General features: G+C 45.1%; 1 protein-coding gene across 2 annotated transcripts in view; it reads left to right on the forward strand.

The window, feature by feature from the left end:
- Positions 1 to 21549, forward strand: part of LOC119388316 (amyloid beta A4 precursor protein-binding family B member 1-interacting protein) — a 254968-nt gene that overhangs the window by 4634 nt on the left and 228785 nt on the right. For both annotated transcript variants that reach the window (XM_037656020.2, XM_049413910.1), the window contains exon 2: positions 8401 to 8459. In XM_037656020.2, the coding sequence (XP_037511948.1) occupies positions 8437 to 8459 (23 nt within the window). In that variant the 5' untranslated portion in view covers positions 8401 to 8436. The remainder of the gene's footprint in view (positions 1 to 8400; positions 8460 to 21549) is intronic.

The following is a 21549-nucleotide window of genomic DNA, read 5'->3' on the forward strand; positions in this document are numbered from 1 at the left end:
CTACTAAGTAATCCAATTGAGGAGGCATTGATATAAAGTTCCAGTGATGCTAACCCTAGGGATTTATTCCTAGATCTAGAGATTGTATACCTCTTTCAGGGATTTGGCGTATTTTTATTGAATTTAGAAATTTTTCATATCCTCTGGAAATGTTACACATTATGCAGCCTAATGACAGGCTTTACTGAGTAATCACGCTTTTTCAACTGGCAAGGCTATAAACAGCTATTTTTGTTATTCGCTGTTTTTCACTTAAAAGAGATTTGATATTCTGCCGGGCCGAGCAAAGGCAAAATTATTATATGCCGGATACTGGGGGGAAATGAAACTTTGTATGTCAACGTGGATCTTTCGGCTAGTTGGTTAAGTGCATCAAAAGGTATCATAGCTCTAGCAGACACGGTGGAAGACACAAGCGCTCGCCCTGTTGTGTTTTCTTCATCCGTGTCTGCTATAGCGCTATGACACCTTTTGAAGCTTTGTTGTCGTAAGGGTTTAGCATGCACGCGCGTATCACCATAAGTGCCCCGAGTGATTGCTGCTTTCTGAAGCAAAGAAAAATGGTGTGTTGTAATGCACATGAAAAGTTCACCCTCGCCGCGTGACTTAATTCATTGTGCAAAGTCTAATAACTACTGGACCAGCAGACTTTGAGAGAAAGAGAGCAAAAGTATAACTGGCGATTGCAAAAGTTGGTATGTATTCATAATTATGAAAACGGCCAGATGGAAAGAGACGAAAAGACTATGTTTTCAGCCTTTCCGTCATGCCATTCTCACATAAGAGCAAAAATAGTGACAAGAATATTTGGCCAATTGTGAAGCTGGTCGAAAGTACACAGGATAGCTATCAGCCAGTGAAAAAACCGGCAGATCCCGCGCACTGTGCGAATAGATGTAATGCAAAGCAGCCAGCAAAGAGCTGCATACATCGCCTTGTTTGTCTTTGAGCCAAATGAAACTATTCATGCCATGACATCTAGTTCACCGTATATCGCATCTTTTCCATGCACGCATGCGTGCACAATCTGGTATATACCATGCCAGTGAAACGTATATTTGGTATATACAATGCATGACCTGTCATTTATGTTCATCACGCACTCGTGTCATGCCATACCAATTTTGGTATATATCCAGTTAACAAAACGGCCGGAAGTGCACCATGACAGTGTCATGTAAATCATACCGTACATGGCATGCATAACATGATTCGCATCTTAAGACCTGTCATTTATGTTCGTCATGCAGGCACATCGCGCAATACCGATTTTGGTGTATATCAAGCGAGCGAAACTGCCGCGAGCGCACCATGAGCGTGGCATGTAAATTATGTCTTACATGACTTCCTCGTCAACATTCTTATGTTACCACTTCTCATTTACTTCCGTCATACAGTCGCGTCGCGCAGTACCGATTTTGGTGTATATCAAGCTAGCGAAACGGCTGCGAATGCACCGTGAGCGTGGCATGTAAATCACGACGTAAATGACATGCATGTCATGGTTTTCATGTTACCACCTGTCATTCATGTTTGTCGTACATTTGCGTCGCACAATACCAATTTTGGTGTATATCAAGCTAGCGAAACGGCCACAAATGTACCATGAGCGTGGCATGTAATTCGCGACATACGTGACATGCATGTCATGGTTTTCATGTTACCAACTGTTTTTCTTAGAAGTACTTTTACAGCGCAAACGTAAAGACGCACCACAAAGGAAGAAACGACACACACAGGCGCTGACTATCAACTGACTTTATTGCGGCGATTGTCAATGCTTTATACCTCCAAGGCAGCCTTGCCACACATGCGCCACGCAATCAACATAAAAACAAGTGTTTTTCATATTCTTCATACAGTCACATCGCGCAATACCAATTTTGGTGTATATTGTCACGTGGTTGTGACGTCGACGAACACAGCAGTCGGCGTTTTCAAGCTGAATTTGTTTATTTGGCCGAACTTGTGGCGGGGAAACGGAAAGTTAATTTACAGCAATACACACGGTGTGCACTGATAGCGGCGTACAGAGCGTCGACCATCGATCAACTGACAAGCGGTCAAGCGCGTCGGCTTTTATACAGGCGCTATCGAACTTTCCAGCGATATCGCTGGTGGCGAAGTTCCTCGAACACTGCTTCGCGGACAGCGTCGAGCGTTGGTAACCGTCCTTGCTGGTCAAACCCGAATACATCAAAATAAAAGAACAAGTGGGCGTGGCAATATCAATCTAGTGACACGGCCGCAAGCGCACCATAAGCGTGGCATGTAAATCGTGTCGTATGTACATGACTTGCATGTCATGATTTTCATGTTACCACATCACATTTACGTTCGTCATACAGTGGTGTCACACAATACCAATTTTGGTGTATATCAAGCAAGCTAAACGGCCGCGAGTGCGTCATGAGTGTGGCATGTAAATCATGTCGTACATGACATGCATGTCATGATTTTCATGTTACCACGTGTCAGTTATGTTCGTCATACAGAAATGTCTCGTCGTACCAGTTTTCGTATATATCCATTCATTTAAACGGCCGCGAGACCATGTCATGTAAATCATGGTGCACATGACATGCATGTCATGATTTGCATGTTAGGACCTGTCATTATGTTCGTCATGAACTCTTGTCACGCCGTACCAACTTTTGCCATATATGAAATTAACGGAACGGCTGCAAGAGCCCCAAGGCCCTGGAATGTAAATCATGCTGTTAATGACATGCATGGCACGATTTTCATGTTATGACTTGTCATTTATGTTCATAATGAGGTGATGTAATGCCACACCAATTTTGGTATACATCCGATTAACGAAACGGCCAGGAGAGCACAAAGTCGTAGGCGGCTAGATAGATAGATAGATAGATAGATAGATAGATAGATAGACAGATGACAGATAGACAGACAGACAGACAGACAGGCAGACAGGCAGATAGATACGCTCAAAGTCGCAGAAGTTTGCTAAGAAATGCTTCGCATTTAAAAAGGCATCAACTGCTAATAATGCAACGCTGATTACAAATGTGGAAGATTAGAAATTGATCGCCACCTCGCAAGCGGCATGCACAAGAAAGGCGCTACAGACAATCACATCTGTGCCTTCAATGATCGAGGGAGAAAAGTGAACTTGACGAAGCTGTCTGTTGCAACTGTCGCCATCTGTCAGGCGAACAGCCAGGCAAGCATCTCCAGCTTCATTAAAATGTTTATCTCTCTCTCTCTTAACAGAAAATGTAAAAAAAAAGACCTTCAGTGGCTGTTAATTTGTGTCTTTTTAATTGCAATAAGATTTGAAAGAATTTGGCCAGAGAATGAACTATCTTTATACTTTGTTAAAGATGAATTAGCCTGAATAATGACATTAAAAAGTCAATCTAGGAATTTTTATTGCAATCTTGGTATTTTTGGGTGTCAGTCAACCGCTGTGGATGAAACCGCGGTCGCTCTTGACACGCTCATGTATGGCGACTACGGAACTCCGAAAGTGCACGCACGCCCAGTGCTCACCCAGTCGAAGCGACGCTGCTTTCCACAAACGCTACAGACAAAAGGACAAAACTGTGGCAGATGCGATCATAGATATCAACAAACGACGTAGTTTTGAAGGCATGTGCGCGGATTAAAAACGGAACTGCCGTTTGCCGCAACCGCTGCGCTCGAAAGCGCGCTTGCTATCGACGCGATCATCAATAGCGACCATGAGCTCCGAAGGTACGCAGCTAATGCAGCGGTAGATTAAAAGCAATATAGTCGTAGAAAAGGCACAAAGCGTTTCGGGGTTCCTGTTGACCTTCGCTTATGGCTGTGGTGGAGCGGACTTGGGCACTTAGGGCCGTCCCTTACTGGTCCGTTCACGTGTGTCCCAGAAAGACATACGAGAGTTCATTCAATGGAAATAAATTTTTTGTGCTTATATCCTAGTTTGAAAACAGATTTTGCTAGTTTTTTGCTGATACGAAATTTTGGGCAATGAAATTCGTATCGCCAAGATTCTACTGTGGTTGGGAATCCCTACCTGCATCATTTGTTTGGCCACTCTAAGCCATTATAAGACTGCAATGTTTATGCTTACGGGGCCATATAAGAAATCTCCCGGATTCAGATTCCTTGAACTTGGCAGGTATGCCATAATAATTATTCAGGCGTCTGAATGCACTCCAGAAGGTGAAATTAGGCGCTTCAGGGTGCTCCCAGGCGTAAAATTTTCTTCTCCAAAGGGCTCCAATATGAAAATTTTTGCTGCTCCAAAGTGCGCCAAAATTAAAACTTTGCTGCTGCGGAAATCACTCAAAGTCTTACGTCCTCAATAGCATCACTGTATGCTTCATCTGCCATTCCATTTAGCGCAATCGTAGACCCATGTGCTTCGATTTAGGTGCACGTTGAAGAACTCCCGGAGCCCTCCACTGCAGTGTCCCTTGTTGTGGTTTCAGGACGTAAAACACCAAGAGTTATTATTGATCATTGTGCCTGGTTAGATTCAGATAAAAGTCAGTGTGTCCCCCTTACATTCTGTAGAGCAGCATCAGTTGGACAAATGTGATAGGTGATGACATACTTACTAGGGCTGCATAATTAATGGCATAATGCCTGGCACATGTTTTATGGCAATGCTTGACGACCCAAAGAAATTCAGCTATTGAAGAAAACTGTAGTTGTCACATTCAAACAAAAATAAGTAAATCAGATATTGCACACTATGTTCAAAAGACAAGAGCACTGTCTAATGTGCGGCCTCGATCCAGCAAGATGCACCTTCTCGTTCCTTTTCGTTATCATTTCAAATAAATAAAAGTATTTATTGGGCCTCAAAAGATTCTGTCTAATGAAACAAATTGAGGTCACAGATGCACACATGCTTGGTTTCTGTCATTTGAGGATGCACCCGTGGGATCTCACTGAAGGAATAGGAAAACTACAAGGCATTTAGATTGGCTGTGCATATTGCTGCTGATGTCTTAGATTTTTTCCATTGTAATGCAGTGGCATAGTGTCTGGTCAGGGCTATAGTTTAGTCAGCCAAATTATTTTCTTTAAAGACCCCCGATATGAGTGTATTGCATAAAGGGTGGGGCAAACAGTGTCAGTTTACAAATAAGGTAATACATACTTTACAGTTGTATACATATCTTCATATCAATGCACGTACACACAATTGTAATCACCTATACACAAATAAAATAAAATGTGTGTGTATAAATGCACATGTATAACATTTGAAGCAATACATATGCAGAGACTATTGAGTTGGAGATTAAAAGATAGGAAGTCGTTCCAGTCTGTCGCTACTCAAAGAAAAATGATGCTCAAAATGTTGATGTTCCAGCATTCATTGATAAGACCTGCTGAGGGTGTCTTGTCCGAGTGAAATGTGCAATGCAAGTTTGGTGTAGGGTGGTTGACGCAGGTTAGAACTCTGAAAGACCTTATGCTAAAGACCAGAGAGAAGCAGTGCACTGACACAGAGCGAGCAGTGGAAGACTTTATAGTAACTTTAGTTGGTAGACCCAGCAGTTCTGAAAACGAACAACATGTGTATCTAACCCAGTGCAAAATACAGGCACTAGATAGCTGGAGAGAACTGGATGTGAGCGAAGCACAGGAAGTTTTTAAAAGAGTCATTACTCATGGCTTTTGCATGCATGTTTATAAGTCTGCTGTTTTTACTGATAGAGATGATATCTGTGCTTACTCATGAACATTGTGAACTGCCAAGAAGACGGTGAGAGAATTGTATCCAGGCACACATTTCTTTGGCAGGTGGTCTTTTTATTCCAGTAACCAAGGCTTGTAGTGGGTTGCCTAGAAACGTTTCTTCTTGTGACGTGTGTGTGAAATTTAAAGATGTCCTGAACCCCTTTTCTTAGCAATAATCCAACGACCTCAGTCTTGGATTTTATTGCCTCACGAATTGATCGCTGCAAAAATTTCTCGAATCCATCAAAAACAAGCCATGTTGCAGGGATTTCTTGCATGCTCTTGTCCCGATGAGCACGCTGAAAGTTACGCGGGAAGGATGGAAGGGAGAAAGGTGTTATGGCAGCATGCGTCATGACCTGAAACGCAATCGCTCTCTCCTGTTGTGATTTCTGAGTGCAAGTGTGGCTCGCTGTGCAATGTTATGAGACTACGTAGCGCTGCGCCGGCTCCCTGTGGTAAGAAGCGCATCTATTCAAATGCGCATCTTATTCAAATGCCAGCTGTTGGCCAATAGCACGCTATCTTTTGGTTGACTTCGAAGAGCAGGTACCAGCAGCTTCGGAGAAAGTGAGCACAGGCCTCTCTGTGAATATAGGGTGCCTGAGAAACTTCTTCGCGCTCTGCTTCTAAACTCTCCTTGATGCTCACATCTGCAATATTTGGCTGAGCTGTTCATAGCTGTGTCTGCTATCTGCAGGATGTGTTTTCTCACCAAGCCCGAGGGTTGGTTCATGACTGCTTTAAAACTCTTTTCAGTGTAGTAATTCTTTGTTCAAGCAAAAGATTTTGCAAATGTCAGTGATGAGAGTAGGCGTAGCAATGCCATCAGCATCAGAGAGAAAGAAAAGAAAACTTGGAGCTATGTTGTTGCCAAATACAAACTTGATTCGTGTGTTCATACATACATTGCATATTCCTCTCGTGCTATCCCGCAGCTACTGCCAAATACATAATGCTACATGGGCTCTTGGCTTGCAACCTTGGCTCTTGCACTTGGCTTCTTACTTGGTGCTTGACCTTAAACTTCAGTCGCTGCTTCAGAAAACCCTCTCCTGCATGAATAAATATTGAGTGGTAGACAAAATGTTTTTGGTTCAGATACTATTGATAAACATACTCCAAACTAGAACATGCATGTTTTTCCACATTTTTACAGCCCATAATAAAACTAATATAATGTGTCTCCATATGAGGACAGCGTGGAGCTATATGCTTTACAGAAGTTACATTTGTACTTGCAGAAATTCATTGGAAAAGCAACAGTAATGTAGTATAAACACACAACCAAAGGAAAGGAGAAAGAAACGTGGAGGGAGATGGATGACACTTAGAATAACAGAAGAGCTGAGCTAGTTGATAAGCATTCACTCTAAAAAGACAGGGTGTGCAAACATGGACACTCATGACACAAGAAGAAAATGAGCCTTTGATCGATTCCCCTTTCTTAAGGTTATCATTTTCCTTTCCGTGGCTTTGACCTCAAATTAAGCGGAACCCCTTTCGTAAGCCTCCAGATTCCCGCCCTGTAGGTAAGTACCGGTAAGGTGCAGCTATATACCTTTCTCCAGAGGAATAGGGGTAAGCTACCATTCATGATCTTGAGAGTGCCTGCCAAATGTGCTCCACCCCACTCTTATTCTTCTAATTACTTCAGTCTCACGGCTAGGATCAGTGCCTGCCTTAGGTAGATGTATTCCTTTACCACTTCCAAATTACGAAAAGCCTAAGTTCAGGGCAGAGATAAAAATTCGTGAACACGGGGTGTCACTGGAGCCGATGTTTCAATCAGTGGTACTGCTTTCCTTAGCACGTGTGTGTGTGTATCTCCTCCAATCTAAACAGAAAAAGAAGGAACGTAATAGGCGAGTCAGTGAAAAAGAAAGCGTTGGGTTGTAGGAGGTATTCGTAGAACAAGAGGATGGCATTTCGCAAAATTATGGTTGCCTGACGATAATATGCCAATTCGCCTGACAATGGTAATTTCACGGTGATAAGCACGATTAGAAATTCCTAGAAGAAAGGCCTAATTCTCACTGGTAACAGTGGGAGTTACAGTGTGTGATTTGAAGTTGTCAAACAGGGAATGTCACTTGCAGTACATCGTCGTTTGTGAGAAACCGCCCACTGTTTTAGTTATCATTATGGAAAAAGGTGCTGTCTGTAATACATTTAGAAATTAGCAAGGAAAATTGACTAAATAGCTGCTAGCTTCAACATAATGCCGAAATGTTTCATCCTACAGGATCCATGCGCAAACTCTTAAACACTCTCGAAAGTATGTTTTCAAGGCGCTTGAAAACTCTGGGATTGTTTCCTTGCAAACACCTGAATTTCCTGAGTGATGTAGTGTGAAACCAACTACTTGTGTGCATCAGCTTTTCAAGGTCATCACTTCACAAACAATATGCCAGTGCGCATGCACACAGCTGGAAGCAATAGCCGGGGAAGATGGAGGCCTAAGGTGAGGTGGAGATGCCTTCCTTTGCGGGTCCTGAAAAATGGAGAAGAGGGCACACAAGGGGGAAGGGAAAGAACGTTCTCAAGAATAGTACGAGACCATCATTGCTGCCCTCTGCCAAGGGCGTTCAAAGTGCAAACAGTAGTTTTGTTCTAAGCATGGTGTCACCAAATTCAATTCTGGGGAGTCGTGATGTGTTAAAGATGCTCAGCCATGAATGCTTCCTTTTGCAGGCAGCCTCAAACCTGGTGGCCCGGCTCTGCTGAAGCATGCCTCGCCCGCAGTCACTCAAGTGAGTGTCGGAGTGACTGCTTCTCCGTGCATTGTCCCTAGAATACCACGATGGCTCTGTGTAATGAGGACAGTGATCCAAACAGATAGCTATGCAGAGTCAAAGGAAAGCATGTAACACCTGACCACCTGCCATAGCTTTGCCTGTCCATTGTGGAGACCTTCCCCATGTGCAGGCATTCATGTGGATAGTCCTTCAAATCACTGCACATTGATAGTATTATTACTATAGACCGGATTTTAGGCAAATGCCTATTTTGTTCCCTGCGCTCCTGTCGCGCCATTTTGATATATGAGCATGAATTAGAGGTTAAGTAGGGCTTTTATAGTGTTTTTATAGTGCCTATAAATGCCTACTTTTGGTGTTCGTGCCTAAATGCTTACAAATGCCTATAAATGGCTATTTTTTAAATGAATGCTATATGAACGCTATTTAGCCTCAAGTATCACTCCCGGGTGCTGTTTGAGACTATTATTCATGTTATCGCGTAACATTGACTGTTGGGAACTATCGGGTTCAGCCTAGTCCTCTAGTTCAACCAACTCTTGGAAACAACCGCTAGCCGCAGAGATGTAGGACATGCCGGTGAGCATTCGCTGTCGCGCTGACATGACGCGAGCGGGTGGGGTATGCGAAACCGCGGAGAGCCGTTAGCTGAGAGGAAAGAGCAAAAACAAAAAGAAAGAAAGAAAGAAAAATATGATGTGCACGCAGGTTTTGTTTCGTTTGTAATTTACTTTTTAAGCTGTTCACTGCAGTAGCGTAGCCAGGAATTTTTTTTTGAGGCGGTTCAACCATACTTTACGTATGTTGTGCATGCGTCTGTATGTGTGCGCGTATATACACGCATGCAAAACTGAAAGGTTTCAGGGGGGGAGGGGGGGTTGAAACCCCACAGGGGGGGAGGGGGGTTGAAACCCCACTCCGCCTGGCTGCGTCAGTGGTTCACTGCCAGGGGAGAAATTGGCTCTACGCGATTCGGCCCGGCCAATAGAAGGATGCCTTCCTTCTGGTTTTTTAACGATCTGGCTGCCTGCTCCTGCTCTTATTTTCTCAGTCATGCCGAAAAGACACCCAGGAGTGTGTTGATTCGACAGTGGACACTTGACTCACCGTGCTGAACATGAGAGAGACCGTGTTCTGTGAACTTGAGAGACCGTGCAATTGTGACAAAGCACAATTGCACGGCTATGTTTAAGTGTTGTTAGCAATAACATTTTTGTTTTTCTGTCGTAGATAGAGGTCGCGCATGTCTTCATTTGAAATTATTTGCATTTATGTGAACGTTTATTGTGCCTGTATTTATGATAATGGAGGCCTAAAACGATGTGTTGCCTGCCGATTTTCTGCGCCTAAAACAAGCTTTTTTAATGCCTCAAAATCCAGCCTCTAATTATTACATGGTGCATGTGCCAGAAGAAGAAAAATCGAGGGTGAAAGAGGGACACCTCTTGGCAGCTGTGCCCTGTGCACGCTTGCCATTTAAGTCTGGTCTAAATATTTGGCGCGAGGCTCACCACTGGTAAAGCTGGCACCACCGTCAGTGGGATGTGCTGGGCAGGATCAGTGGAAGTGTCGTCTTCTGTGAGAGCACTGGTGCGCACTGAAAGCGAAATTTTAGAATGCTGCTCGTTCTGTAGGCTTTCCCGCTTCGGCTACGCCCTTGACTGTAATATGCACGGGCTGTGTTTGAAGGCATCTTAGGCCAGTACTGGGTGCAGGAAGTATGCAACGGTGTCAGCCTTCACGCGTGTCGTCAAGGTAAGAAGCTGTGTGAATCTGGGACTGCGAAACTTAGAAATAGTAAACAGCAGACGGCTGCAACGGGAACTCGGTGAGTTGCAGAGAGTGCGCACTGGCAAGTTAAGGACGCCTTTCTCCAGCAAGCTGGCGCACGTGTGTCCTACCTCCATATAGACCCCAAAATTAAGCTGATTCTTTCTCAAATTCAAGCTGCCCCATCCCACCCTTATTTCCTTTCTACGGAGCTGTACGTATTCTGGTCAGAAAGGTGCCATGCCAGCTGGTGGCACAGACGGAAACATCCCCTATAGACGTTTTCTTTCGTGGGCACCGCCATATTGCCTAGCGGGCGGCGCTGTCTGGGATCTGGCAACCCACTGGCATGTGTGAAGCTCCGCGTTTGTATGGAAGGTATGTGTGCGGTTGCAGTTGCAGTCAGTTGTTTTCGCTCTGGCGCACTGAATTTTGTGTCAAGTGATGCAGTTTAGGTAGGAAATGAGTCTGTGAAACATCCTGAAAAGGTTGCATCCATTGAGGGTCAATGATGATAATGTACGGCGGCACGAACTTGTCGCAAGTGGTCAATGTCATATATTTTCGGCACTGTCTGTCTGAAAACCACGCAAATATTTCGACTCATTCCAGCTGGGCAAGCAAGGGCTAGCTCTTCGGGGATGCAATGATTTTTTGTTCTTGGTCTGTAATCTTTTAGTTATTTTTGTTCACGGTTTGCTTATGTCGCACCGAACCGACTACCGCTCATACATGCTGTCGTGCGTGAGTGCGGTCTCGATTTCGTGGTGCAGACGGCATCTGTTTGTTGCTCACAAACTGTTGTCTATCTTGTTTCTCAACTTTTAAGTCGCCGCTTATTACTCGCTCATTTATTGCCCACCGGTCAGGACGAAACGAGAGCTGCACATAACGAGATCTGGTACACAAGAACGATGCTGATGTTCACATGCCGTAGTGCTTCTTTTTCTTTTTTCTTTTGAGAATCGTGATATTTGATTGTATTTAGGCAGTATTGAGGTAAAGATGGTTAGAGAGTTTCTTCTGCCGGTGAGGCACCAAGCGCGTCCGGGCTCGATCGTATGATCGGCATCGGAGGTGATTCTTGTTTATCTTTTTTTGATAAGTTCATTTACCAAATGTACTCTTTTTGCAAAATTCTTGCTGTTGAATTTTGCAACACAAAGCAGCAAAATTGGCAGTTATAGAAACACTATAGTCCGTGACAGCCTAAGAATAAATATAAGCTCTGCCCACGAGGCCGCATTGCTCATATTTTGCATGCCTCCGCACTACAAACGAAGTAGTTCCTAGACAATGGCAGCGATTTTCACGCATATAAGCATTATTTGGCAATACTGCACTGATGTTGAAATAAAGAAAGCAAAGCTCCGTAAAAAGAATTGTGAAGGCACAGAGTTCAGCGTCAGCTTAACAATATATCTGTTGTTTAAATCGCACCCCCCGCCGTGGTCATCTCGGAGTCTATACGAAGAAGCAATGTACATCTCAAAGGTGATGTTTCTGCGCAGTACCTATTATGATATTAAAACAAAGAATGCCAAATTTAACGTGAATTTTAAAATAAAAGAATCGTTTTTTTTACCGTTTCACAAAGCAAAACAGGGACATTAATCACATTTGGTAAGGTTGTTTGTAAGTTTTTTTGTTTTTTTTTACGAAACTTTGGCTGCCAGTTTTCTCAACTGTCTGCTGTAACTATGGCAACAGTGACTCAAAGCGAACTATGGCGAAGTGGTCTGAGATTGGCTTCGTGAGTTTGGACTCTTGTGTTGCCGCAAATACCACATTTGTGTCTCTAGTCGCCGCGCTTGTTATCTTGGTTGATGTAAATGCCATGGCTTCATTTACGCCTTGTTTCAACAAAATAAAAGCATGTCGCGCTCATGGTGTTTAATTGTGGGGTCATTGCATACGTTGCTGTTACGTTGACGCCAAAGAAATGTACGCGGCTAAAGTGGCAGTGACTATAAGCTTTACGTGGGATTGTTTCTCGCTTTGACAACTTGCACTAGCACTGCCATGACCCCTTCAGCCTTTGAAGATCCAACTTTTTTATTTATTTATTAGTTATTTATTATTTATTTATTACATACCCGCATCACCCCAGTGAGCATTGCAGCAGGGGGCCCAGTTTTGTGTATATATATATATATATATATATATATATATACACGTAACTTGTGAAGAGGCTGTCTTCAGTTGCCGTAAGAGAAATAGGAAAAGGATGTGCGCTTCTAAAAAAACCTTTTATTTGTCAGCGTTTCGATCAGAGACCGATCTTCATCAAGGCAAAATTTACGAGGCGTCGATGCGCTTTGATAGCATCGTCCTCCGAGCAGGGAGAGAGAGAAGAAAAGAAACAAAAAATTAGAAATGAGTAGCCAAAAGACAACGCGTATACACTCGGATATAAAATTAAAAAAAAAAGCGCATCGTCGGGAAAAAAAAAGCAAAACATATAAATGTATATATTGATAATCCCAATGGACACAATCGGCTCGTCCATTGTCAAGCCCTACAGCTCCGGCTCCCCCTTCTCATTTGTTCGTGAAGCATAGTGAGGGGGTGAGGCTTCACAAACAGGAATAAGCGTTTAAAAAAGGGCCTACGAACTATAAGCTTCACGAGAGTCGACTGTAGTTTAATATAGACAAATTATCACTGCATAGGCCTCCCAAGCTCGGCCAGGGGGCGCTGCGTCGCACGCGTTTTGCCACCTTTCTTGCAAAAACCGGTCGCTTCTCTCCCCGTGCCTGGCTTTTGACTGCGCTGTCTGAGCGCGTTCACGCACCCTGCACGCGCTGTTCTCTGCTCGCCGTGCACGTGCAGCTTCACGTGTCGCTTGCTCTGAAGGTTTAGAAAAGTCTCAGAGATGGAAAAAAGCGTTTTCACGGAGGGAATCTCACCAGAGGAGGACGGTTGATCGACCAAATTTTCGGGACCGAGCAGGTCGTCAAGGGCGATGCTGTTTGTGCGAGCGCTACGTGCGTGCCGATGCTGAACGGGCACATTTCTTTGACATGAATAGGGAGGTGACTGCGCGAGTTCTGTAATTATGTTACCGGTAAAACGCACATTCGTTGCGGCAGTCGTGTCTACTCGGAGCTATCAGCACACATCCAGCACGCTTTCGCGTGCGTTTTCTATTGATAACTTTTCGATTGCTTGGATGCCAAGTTTGTCGTGCGGCTTTAAATTTATTATGAGCTCAGTATGAAGAGCATAAATTTACATCTGCCCTGTTGAGTCACTGGCTGCATCGCAATGCGCAGTGTTCAGTTTCGTGGGAGTTTCACTTTTGCCGAGGTTTGCATCGAATAATAACAACGTTGGATCGCAAGTTGAATGTCACCTTGGATTTTTTTAGAGCTCCCTTTGAGAGCATAATGATACGTGCAAACAAAAAAGAAATAAATATTTCATGCCCACTTCGACCATGCATGTTTCTTGCAGAGGCGTGTTTCATTTCGAATAATATCGACGCCTGATCACGCACCGTGTTCGCTTATTCGAATGTCGCTTTGGTTGTTTCGACAGCTCGCTTGGTCAACTTCATACTATACAGAGGCGTAGCCAAGGGGGGGGGGGTTCAAAACCTCCCCGAAAATTTTCAATTTTGCTTGCGTATATGTACACGCATACATACAAACGCCCGCACGAACATACATAATGTATGGTTGGACCCCCCCCCCCCCGAAAAAAATTTCTGGCTACGCCCCTGGTACTATATACAATACCCACTGGGATCGCGCATGTTTATGATTATGCCGAGATTTGTGCCCGATGATAAGCGCATCTGAATTCGCCAGGCCATCGAAAATTTAATTGCCACCTTGGTTCTTTTTTTCAGCTCGTTTCCAAAGCGGCAACTGTATATTGCCCGCGGCTCACGCGCATGCAAGGCTTTTTATTACGTGCCGAACGCATGACATTATTACGAGGCACGCCGTGGTGGATTAATTCGGATGAATTTCGGCCACCTGGGGTTCTTTAACGTGTACGTAAATCTAAGTACGCCGGTGTTACTGGATTTCGCTCCCATCGAAATGCAGTTGCCGTATGCGTGAATCGAACCCATGACCACGATCTCAGCAGCGCAACACTTCAGCCTGCTAAGCAATCGCGGCGTGTCGCATGCAAGGCCATTATAAACGCTCAGTGCAAACATGAAGCTTAATTCTGTTTACAGGGAGCCGCGACGGGAAATGTACCGCAATCAGCTGAATTAAACACTTAGTACTCACGGTACGTTATTTAAACTGTGGTGTAATAAGCCCACATGCTCCGCTGCTGTCACATTACAAATGGTTGACTCGGAAAGCCAGCGCGCAATCTCGAAACGTACAGCGGCTGTCTATTTGTTGTAGCTTCGGTTCACAAATGCACTTCCTTTTCAAATGAGCACGATCATCGCGTTTCTCCCCGTTAATAGTTCGTAATACTGTGTACGACAAAAATTGCTTCAAGGTGACAAGACCGCGAAAGCATCGCGGCGAACTGCCATAATCCACTCTCGATGCCTCTGCTCCTCGCACTGCTTGCATTGGAAACGGTAGAACATGACAGGAAGTTTTCGGATCTTCGTCATTTTAAACTTTTTTGACAGTTCACAATGCAGCAGGACTGCATGCCTGCTTTCGAGTGCGACGAAGGAACGGCACCCATAGCGTGAAAAATGCGAGATAAAAGCCCCGCGGAGCACGTTCTCCGCGCGCGCAATGGGAAAACCAAGCAAGAGCGACCCGTCCGAGCTACCGGAGCTTTCCCCTCTCTCCGCTGGGGCGGCGGACGGTGCTGCGCAAACTTGAGCGTTGGAGGCCTATAATACATGCACACAGCACATGCGAAATGCAAAAAAAAAAAACGCACGTTAGACAAAACCAAGAATTCCAGATATGATATCGGGAAGTATAATGCAACGCCATTACAAGCTAAAGCTTTTTTTTTAATTAATAGTTTTAGGGGCATCACTTCAGTTATGATCACGATCGACGCAATCGAAAGTTCCTGTGTCACAGCAACATTATGTAGCGCGCATTATTTTGCGGTTTGTAGACGATTACCTTGCACAGTGTTTTTCATGCAAGGCGTTTGCGCATCAAGCGTGAAACTTACACGACGGGCACTTCAACCTAGCACACATTCTGGGCTGGTGGAAGTGAATAATACGACGCAACTGCGCCAATAGGCACACGTCGCATAATCACACACGCATTGGATGATCACAATTATCACTGGATATTCTCCACACCTGGTGTGTTTACTTCTGCATGGTATTGCGCTAAAGGGTTATATTGGTTGCTTCCTTTCTCTCACGCTTCGTCCGCACATACGTCACTCATATAGGCGCACATCATGGCGCATATCACAATAGATCACCAAGATTCCCATATTGTGAGTTCCACGTAACACATACATACACTCACTTGGGGCAATGCTAATGCCATGGCTTTCGCGGATGGTAAATCGTACACAGATGCGCATATTCCGACTCAACCTTCACCTCACTGCACACGAATGAACGTGACGACAATCGCCGAGCGTGGTTGCGTGGTGACCCTCTGGTATCCCAGCGATGGCGGGAATGCACGCCATGTTGCAACTTCACACTGCCGAAACGACGGAACGCGCTAAGGCGTTGTAAAACACTCCGAGCTTTTGCCGAAGGCGCACTTCGAACGCGGCACAGTCACGAGCTTCTACTGCATCGAATGAAGACCGCTGAGGATGATGCTGAGTACCCGCGGATAACAGTAGGAAAGAGCTTCTTCTGGAAAAAGCAAACACCACAAGAAAATCGATTTGACGGCCCTCGGTCTCGGTGCAGCGGTACTGGCGGTACCTCGCCTCTCGTCGCAAATGGCGCCATGTTGCATTTTTCATTGGTTCGTCTTAACCGTTACGTCATGGTAAAGAGCGGCCGTAGTTGGAAGCGCATAATACAAATGGACAGTGGTACAGTTTACTTTTTATTATTAGCTTGTCACTGACTATAGACAAGCGTAACAACGTGTTTTTTGTTTCGCACTTAGAAAAGAATGAACTATGTTCTATATCATTGCGCGGCTTGTCGGACACGGTCCTTGACCACGTAAAAAATTGTCTTCCTGAGGTAGTTGTTCTACACACGAAGCGACAGAACTCTCTCTTTTTTTCTTTCTTGACTATTCGGCTTTCATAACGCACATCGTATACGAACACACCACTCTCTTACGGAAGTTGTAACCTCACGACAGGAATATTTCCATGTCCTTTTCATGTAATCGATCGTTTGATGAAGCATCGTCTGGTCGGGAAGGAGCACGAAGAAGAAACAACATGAAATAACGCCGACCAATTGAAAGGTTTTATAAACATTAAAAAGACGTTTCGGCTACCGTACGGTAGCCTTGTTCACAGTAAAGTGGCCCAGCGAGGTGGGCTTATGTCCGTTTTAGAACGCTGCCGAGACACCTGGCGCACGCTGGAGGCAGATTTCCATCATTTCTGTTCAGCGTTTTTTTCATTGTCTGGATAAGAAGCGATTCCAGATACCGACGCAAACACCAGTTTCTTTCCTTTGCGATTACGGTTGCCTTGGCCCAGTCAATGTCGTGATTACCTGTAGCTACATGTTCTGCAAATGCGTTATATACCACATTCTTCTTTCTGACATCATTCATGTGGTACCTCAGACATTTCTCAAAGTTATCACTCTCCCCGATATAAACATAGCCGCAGACTGCACACGGGATTCTATAAACGACGCCTGGGAACTTTTCTTTCTTGAGTGGGTCCTTCACGTGCACCAGTTCGTGTTTAAGTTTTCGAGCAGGAACATGCGCGACGTGTACGTCGAATGTTCATAGAACCCGTGCTAATGCTTCACTAACATCTGGCATGTAGGGAATGGCTGTACGAGCTTGGGGCTGCACAGCTCGCGTAGCGGCGATGTTGCGTGTGCGGCGTTCTATGGAAGGAATCAAGCTGAGAGGGTACCCGTTGTCAGAAAGTTCACTGCTTGCTTCTTATCCAGACTATGAAAAAAACGCTGAACAGAAATGATGGAAATCTGCCTCCAGCGTACGCCAGGTGTCTTGGCAGCGTTCTAAAACTGACATAAGCCCGCTTCGCTGGGCCACTTTACTGTGAACAAGGCTACCAGCTGAAACGTCTTTTTAATGTTTATAAAACCTTTCATTTGGTCGGCGTTATTTCATTTTGTTTCTTCTTCACCCTTTTCATGTAGTGTTTAATGAATGTTCGGGTTATACAAGGCTGGTGCAGAGCACAAATGTATGATGCCGGTTACCTCGCTGTGAAGTGATGGATTTCTCGTCCGTACTAATATAGCTGCATCAACTGCAGCGATCACCGTGTTGAGCCGAGGTACGAGGCTAAATGTTAGACCAATCAGATCATATTACAATATAATAATAAAACGAAGCGACAACAACACAGGCGAAAACAACACTCGAGGGCAGTTAGATGTTTCGCACTTTACCGAACAGGGCTGCATATTCGATCGCTTATGTTTATTTGCCAATCTGGCCGTATCCGATTGTCATTTCACTGCGTGGGACACTGATAATTCCGGATATATTGCGGCACTTGCCAATTCAGAACCTGTAACGTAACGCAAACGATGTACAGTAAAACCTCGGTAATTTGTACTCGGTTAATTGGGAATCCCGGATAATTTGTATTATTTGCGCGGTCCCAAATTTTTACATGTAAATTTAACCGGATAATTGGTGCGGCCAGTCTGCGACTTCCCGGTTAATTGGCACACTTGGCCGCGACTTCCAAGATATGCAAAGGGTGTTGCGAATCTCGGAGGCTGTAACTAAAACATGCATTTTTTTTTTTGATGTACGGATCTCGAAGGCCATGTTTTTTTTTACCGGAAATACGTCGTAGACGCCATGTTTTAGCAATTGCCAGGCGGTGATGCGTGCGGTTGCGATCATGATCATCATCATCTCAACAGCGATGTTAGCCACTCTAGCGAAGTGAATGTTTTGTGGAGTCTTTGTGCCATTTGGATGTCGGCTGGCGAGCATTGTGCGATTCGGTGCGACTGCTCCATTTGTCTCCTGTCTCCGCTTGAGTGTCTTCCCTGTGAATTAGTTGACTGAGGTGTGCTTGGAAGGAAGATGCCGAAGTACAAGAGCTTGTCCCTGCACGAAAAGGTGTGCTTAATTGAAGAGGCCAGCAAGTCGACGGCGTCGAAAACGGCTCTCGCCGAAAAGCACCACGTGCCTCTGTCAACGCTGTGCAACATCATCAAGAATAAGGAGAAAATTCTCGATGCTTACAGCAAGACGCACTCGTCAAAGCGTACACGAGTACGCCCGCCTACGTACGCCGACGTTGAAGCAGCTCTGATCGACTGGCTGCAGAAAGCCAACGCAGCACACCTTCCTGTGAATGGGACCATATTGCGTGAGAAGGCCAACCAGCTGGCGCTGCAACTTGGACATTCTGAGTTTAAATGCAGCAATGGATGGTTTTGCCGATTTAAGGAGCGCAACAACCTGACATTCGTGACTGTTTGTGGCGAGAGTGGCAGTGCGGATCAGTCTGTTGTCGACGGCTGGAAGCAGCACACCTTGGCTCCACTACTCGCCAAGTACGAAGCAGCAGATGTTTACAACCTTGATGAAGCTGCTCTGTTCTACAAAATGTTGCCTACGAAGACGTTCGCTTTGAAGGAGGCAGACATTAAGGGGCGGAAACAGAACAAAGATAGAATCACTGTTTTGTTTGGTGCAAGCATGTGCGGTGAGCACAAGCTGCCACTGCTTGTTATTGGGAAGACAGAAAAGCCTCGTTGTTTCAAAAATGCACGACTGCCATCCAAGGATGACCTGATCTATAAAAACAACAAGAAAGCTTGGATGACGGCTGCACTCTTTGAAGAATACGTGCGGCACCTTGACCGCAAGTTTGCGGCCGCAGGGCGCAGCGTTTTGTTCGTCGTCGATAATTGCCCAGCTCACGGCGACATTCAGAACCTGCAGGCAATCAGGCTGGTCTTTCTACCCCCGAACACGACGTCGCTATCGCAGCCGATGGACCAGGGCGTCATACACCATACCAGGAAAATATATCGCTACAATCTGTTGAAGCGAATGCTCCTTTGCTATGACAACGGAAAGGAGTATAACATTGACCTCCTCGGTGGTATTTGCCTCATTGTTCACGCATGGAGGCAGGTGGAGGCCACCGTTATTCGACGGTGTTTTGAGCACGCCGGTTTTGTGAAAGAAGAGGCAACCTCCGCTGAGTTTGCTGTCACCGCTGTCACTTGCCCGTTTGATGAAGAAGGGGAGACTCTCTGCGCTCGATATGAGGCTTTGCACGCGGACGAGGAGTGCACTCCAATCGGATTCTCCGAGTACGCAAATGTCGAGTGCACAGTGCAGACGTGTTACGCCGACATCGACAGCGAGATAGCTGCGAGATCGACCGATTCGGCCTCTAATGTTGACAGCGATGACGAGCCCTCCCGAGCACCCCCTTTGGCGGATGTCATCGATGCCTTGAGTGTTGTGCGCAGCTTCGTCGAGTGCAACGGCGGCGAGGCTGAGATGCTGCGCCTCATTGACAGGCTGGAAAATATGACTTTCAGTGCTGGGAACTACCGAACGCGTCAGTCACGCATGGAGGAATTTTTCTCCAAGTAGGCTGACTTGCCACAATAAAGGTGTGACTTCCGTACATCACGTTTTCTGGCTGATTTCTTTGATTTCGCGTTGTTTCGGATAATTGGGAATCCCGCTTAATTGGGATATTTTTCTCGGTCCCGAGGCCTTCGAATTAACGAGGTTTTACTGTACCTTGAAGCGTCCGCAACCGCAGACACTGCGTGCTTGGTGATGCATGTGGCATGTTTATTCAGACAGCTGTTTCCTTTTTTCTTTAGTTGTTAAAACAACCAAAAATGGCACAGTGGTTTCTCGTTAACCTTTCGTTGACTGACATTGCAGTAAAAGAGAAGAAAATCCGCAGGTAGACCTAAAACGCGCAAAAGTTGTTCGACAACACCACTTATCCAAGCATCAGCCCGCACACTCTGCGCCGTCCCGCACGAGCCAGAAAAGAGGAAAGCACTGGTTGCCAGTCCGGTTCTCCTTGCCCAATGCAAAGGTCTATACCTGCCATGGGTTCATTATCTCCTGGTTTTCATTAAGGTTGTGTCAAACAAAAGAAACGAGCCCTCAGAGTTCCTTTCATTCATATCGATGGCAGATTTGGTGCCTTCAGGTAGTATGCGAGGGCTTTTTGGTCAGCAGTCCACTTGTTGACGCCAGCTGGTAGATGCACCCTTGCCATCACTGACTAATAGGTTTGAATAAGTACCCCCATAAATTGGACGACCGCCGCTGTAGCTCAGTTGGTAAGAGCATTGGGCGCATAATCAGAAGGTTGCGGGTTCGGTCCCTGCCAGCAGCAAGTTGTCTTTTCGTCCACTTTACTTTCTTCACATCTGTATTACAATTACTACAATACACTTAAAACAGTACAATTAACGTCCCCTGTAAATTTCTTGGCTTCTTTATCTGCTGGTCTTTTATTATTGAAAGTTTGGCCCGTTGTCTTTATTCTGCAATCTCATGACTTTTTTGAGGAGAAACTTGTGATAATACAGATGAGGTATCTTTTTATTTATTGAGCCACCATGTGCATTGTAAAATAGTGCTCACTTCACACTCTGTGCGGTGTAGATTGTGTCTGAAGACAAAAATTTGGATGCGCAGCACTTTATTTGATAATCCACAAAAAAATGTGACGTGTCATTCCTGCTACACAGTGTTGTTTGATGTGCTGATAGTAACGTTAAGCCTGAACCATGTAGCCTGCATCCGGCATTAAATGGTACTACTGCTGCTCACGCCCATCGATACTACATGTTCTAGGCATTACAACAGAAGCTGAGTTATTCGTACACCGGCACACTTTGAGAGAGTCATAAATAACATCTGACTGTGGCACGTGTTTGTTATTAAGCACCGTTTAAACAGCCAGTATCGTTGCCATTCGGCAAAAAACACGCCATACAAGTCATTCTCAGCTTGCAACACGCGGCAGGGCGATTTACGGATGGTGGCTGCACTGAACACACTGCCATCAACACGTCGCTGCTGCCGCCATCAGTCTGTTATTTCGTTCCACAAAATATGCTTGAAAGCCACAAATAAAATACATTGTGATGAAGCTTGCCAATAGCTTCTGTGCTGTTGCAATACGCGGTCTTCTGTCGGCTTTCGTTGCTAGCGCGTACACTTGCTCTCACATTTAATACGCACATTCGGCGATTATTTGTGTG

Source organism: Rhipicephalus sanguineus, chromosome 3, assembly GCF_013339695.2.
Source record: "Rhipicephalus sanguineus isolate Rsan-2018 chromosome 3, BIME_Rsan_1.4, whole genome shotgun sequence".
NCBI classification, from domain to species: Eukaryota; Metazoa; Arthropoda; class Arachnida; order Ixodida; family Ixodidae; genus Rhipicephalus; species Rhipicephalus sanguineus.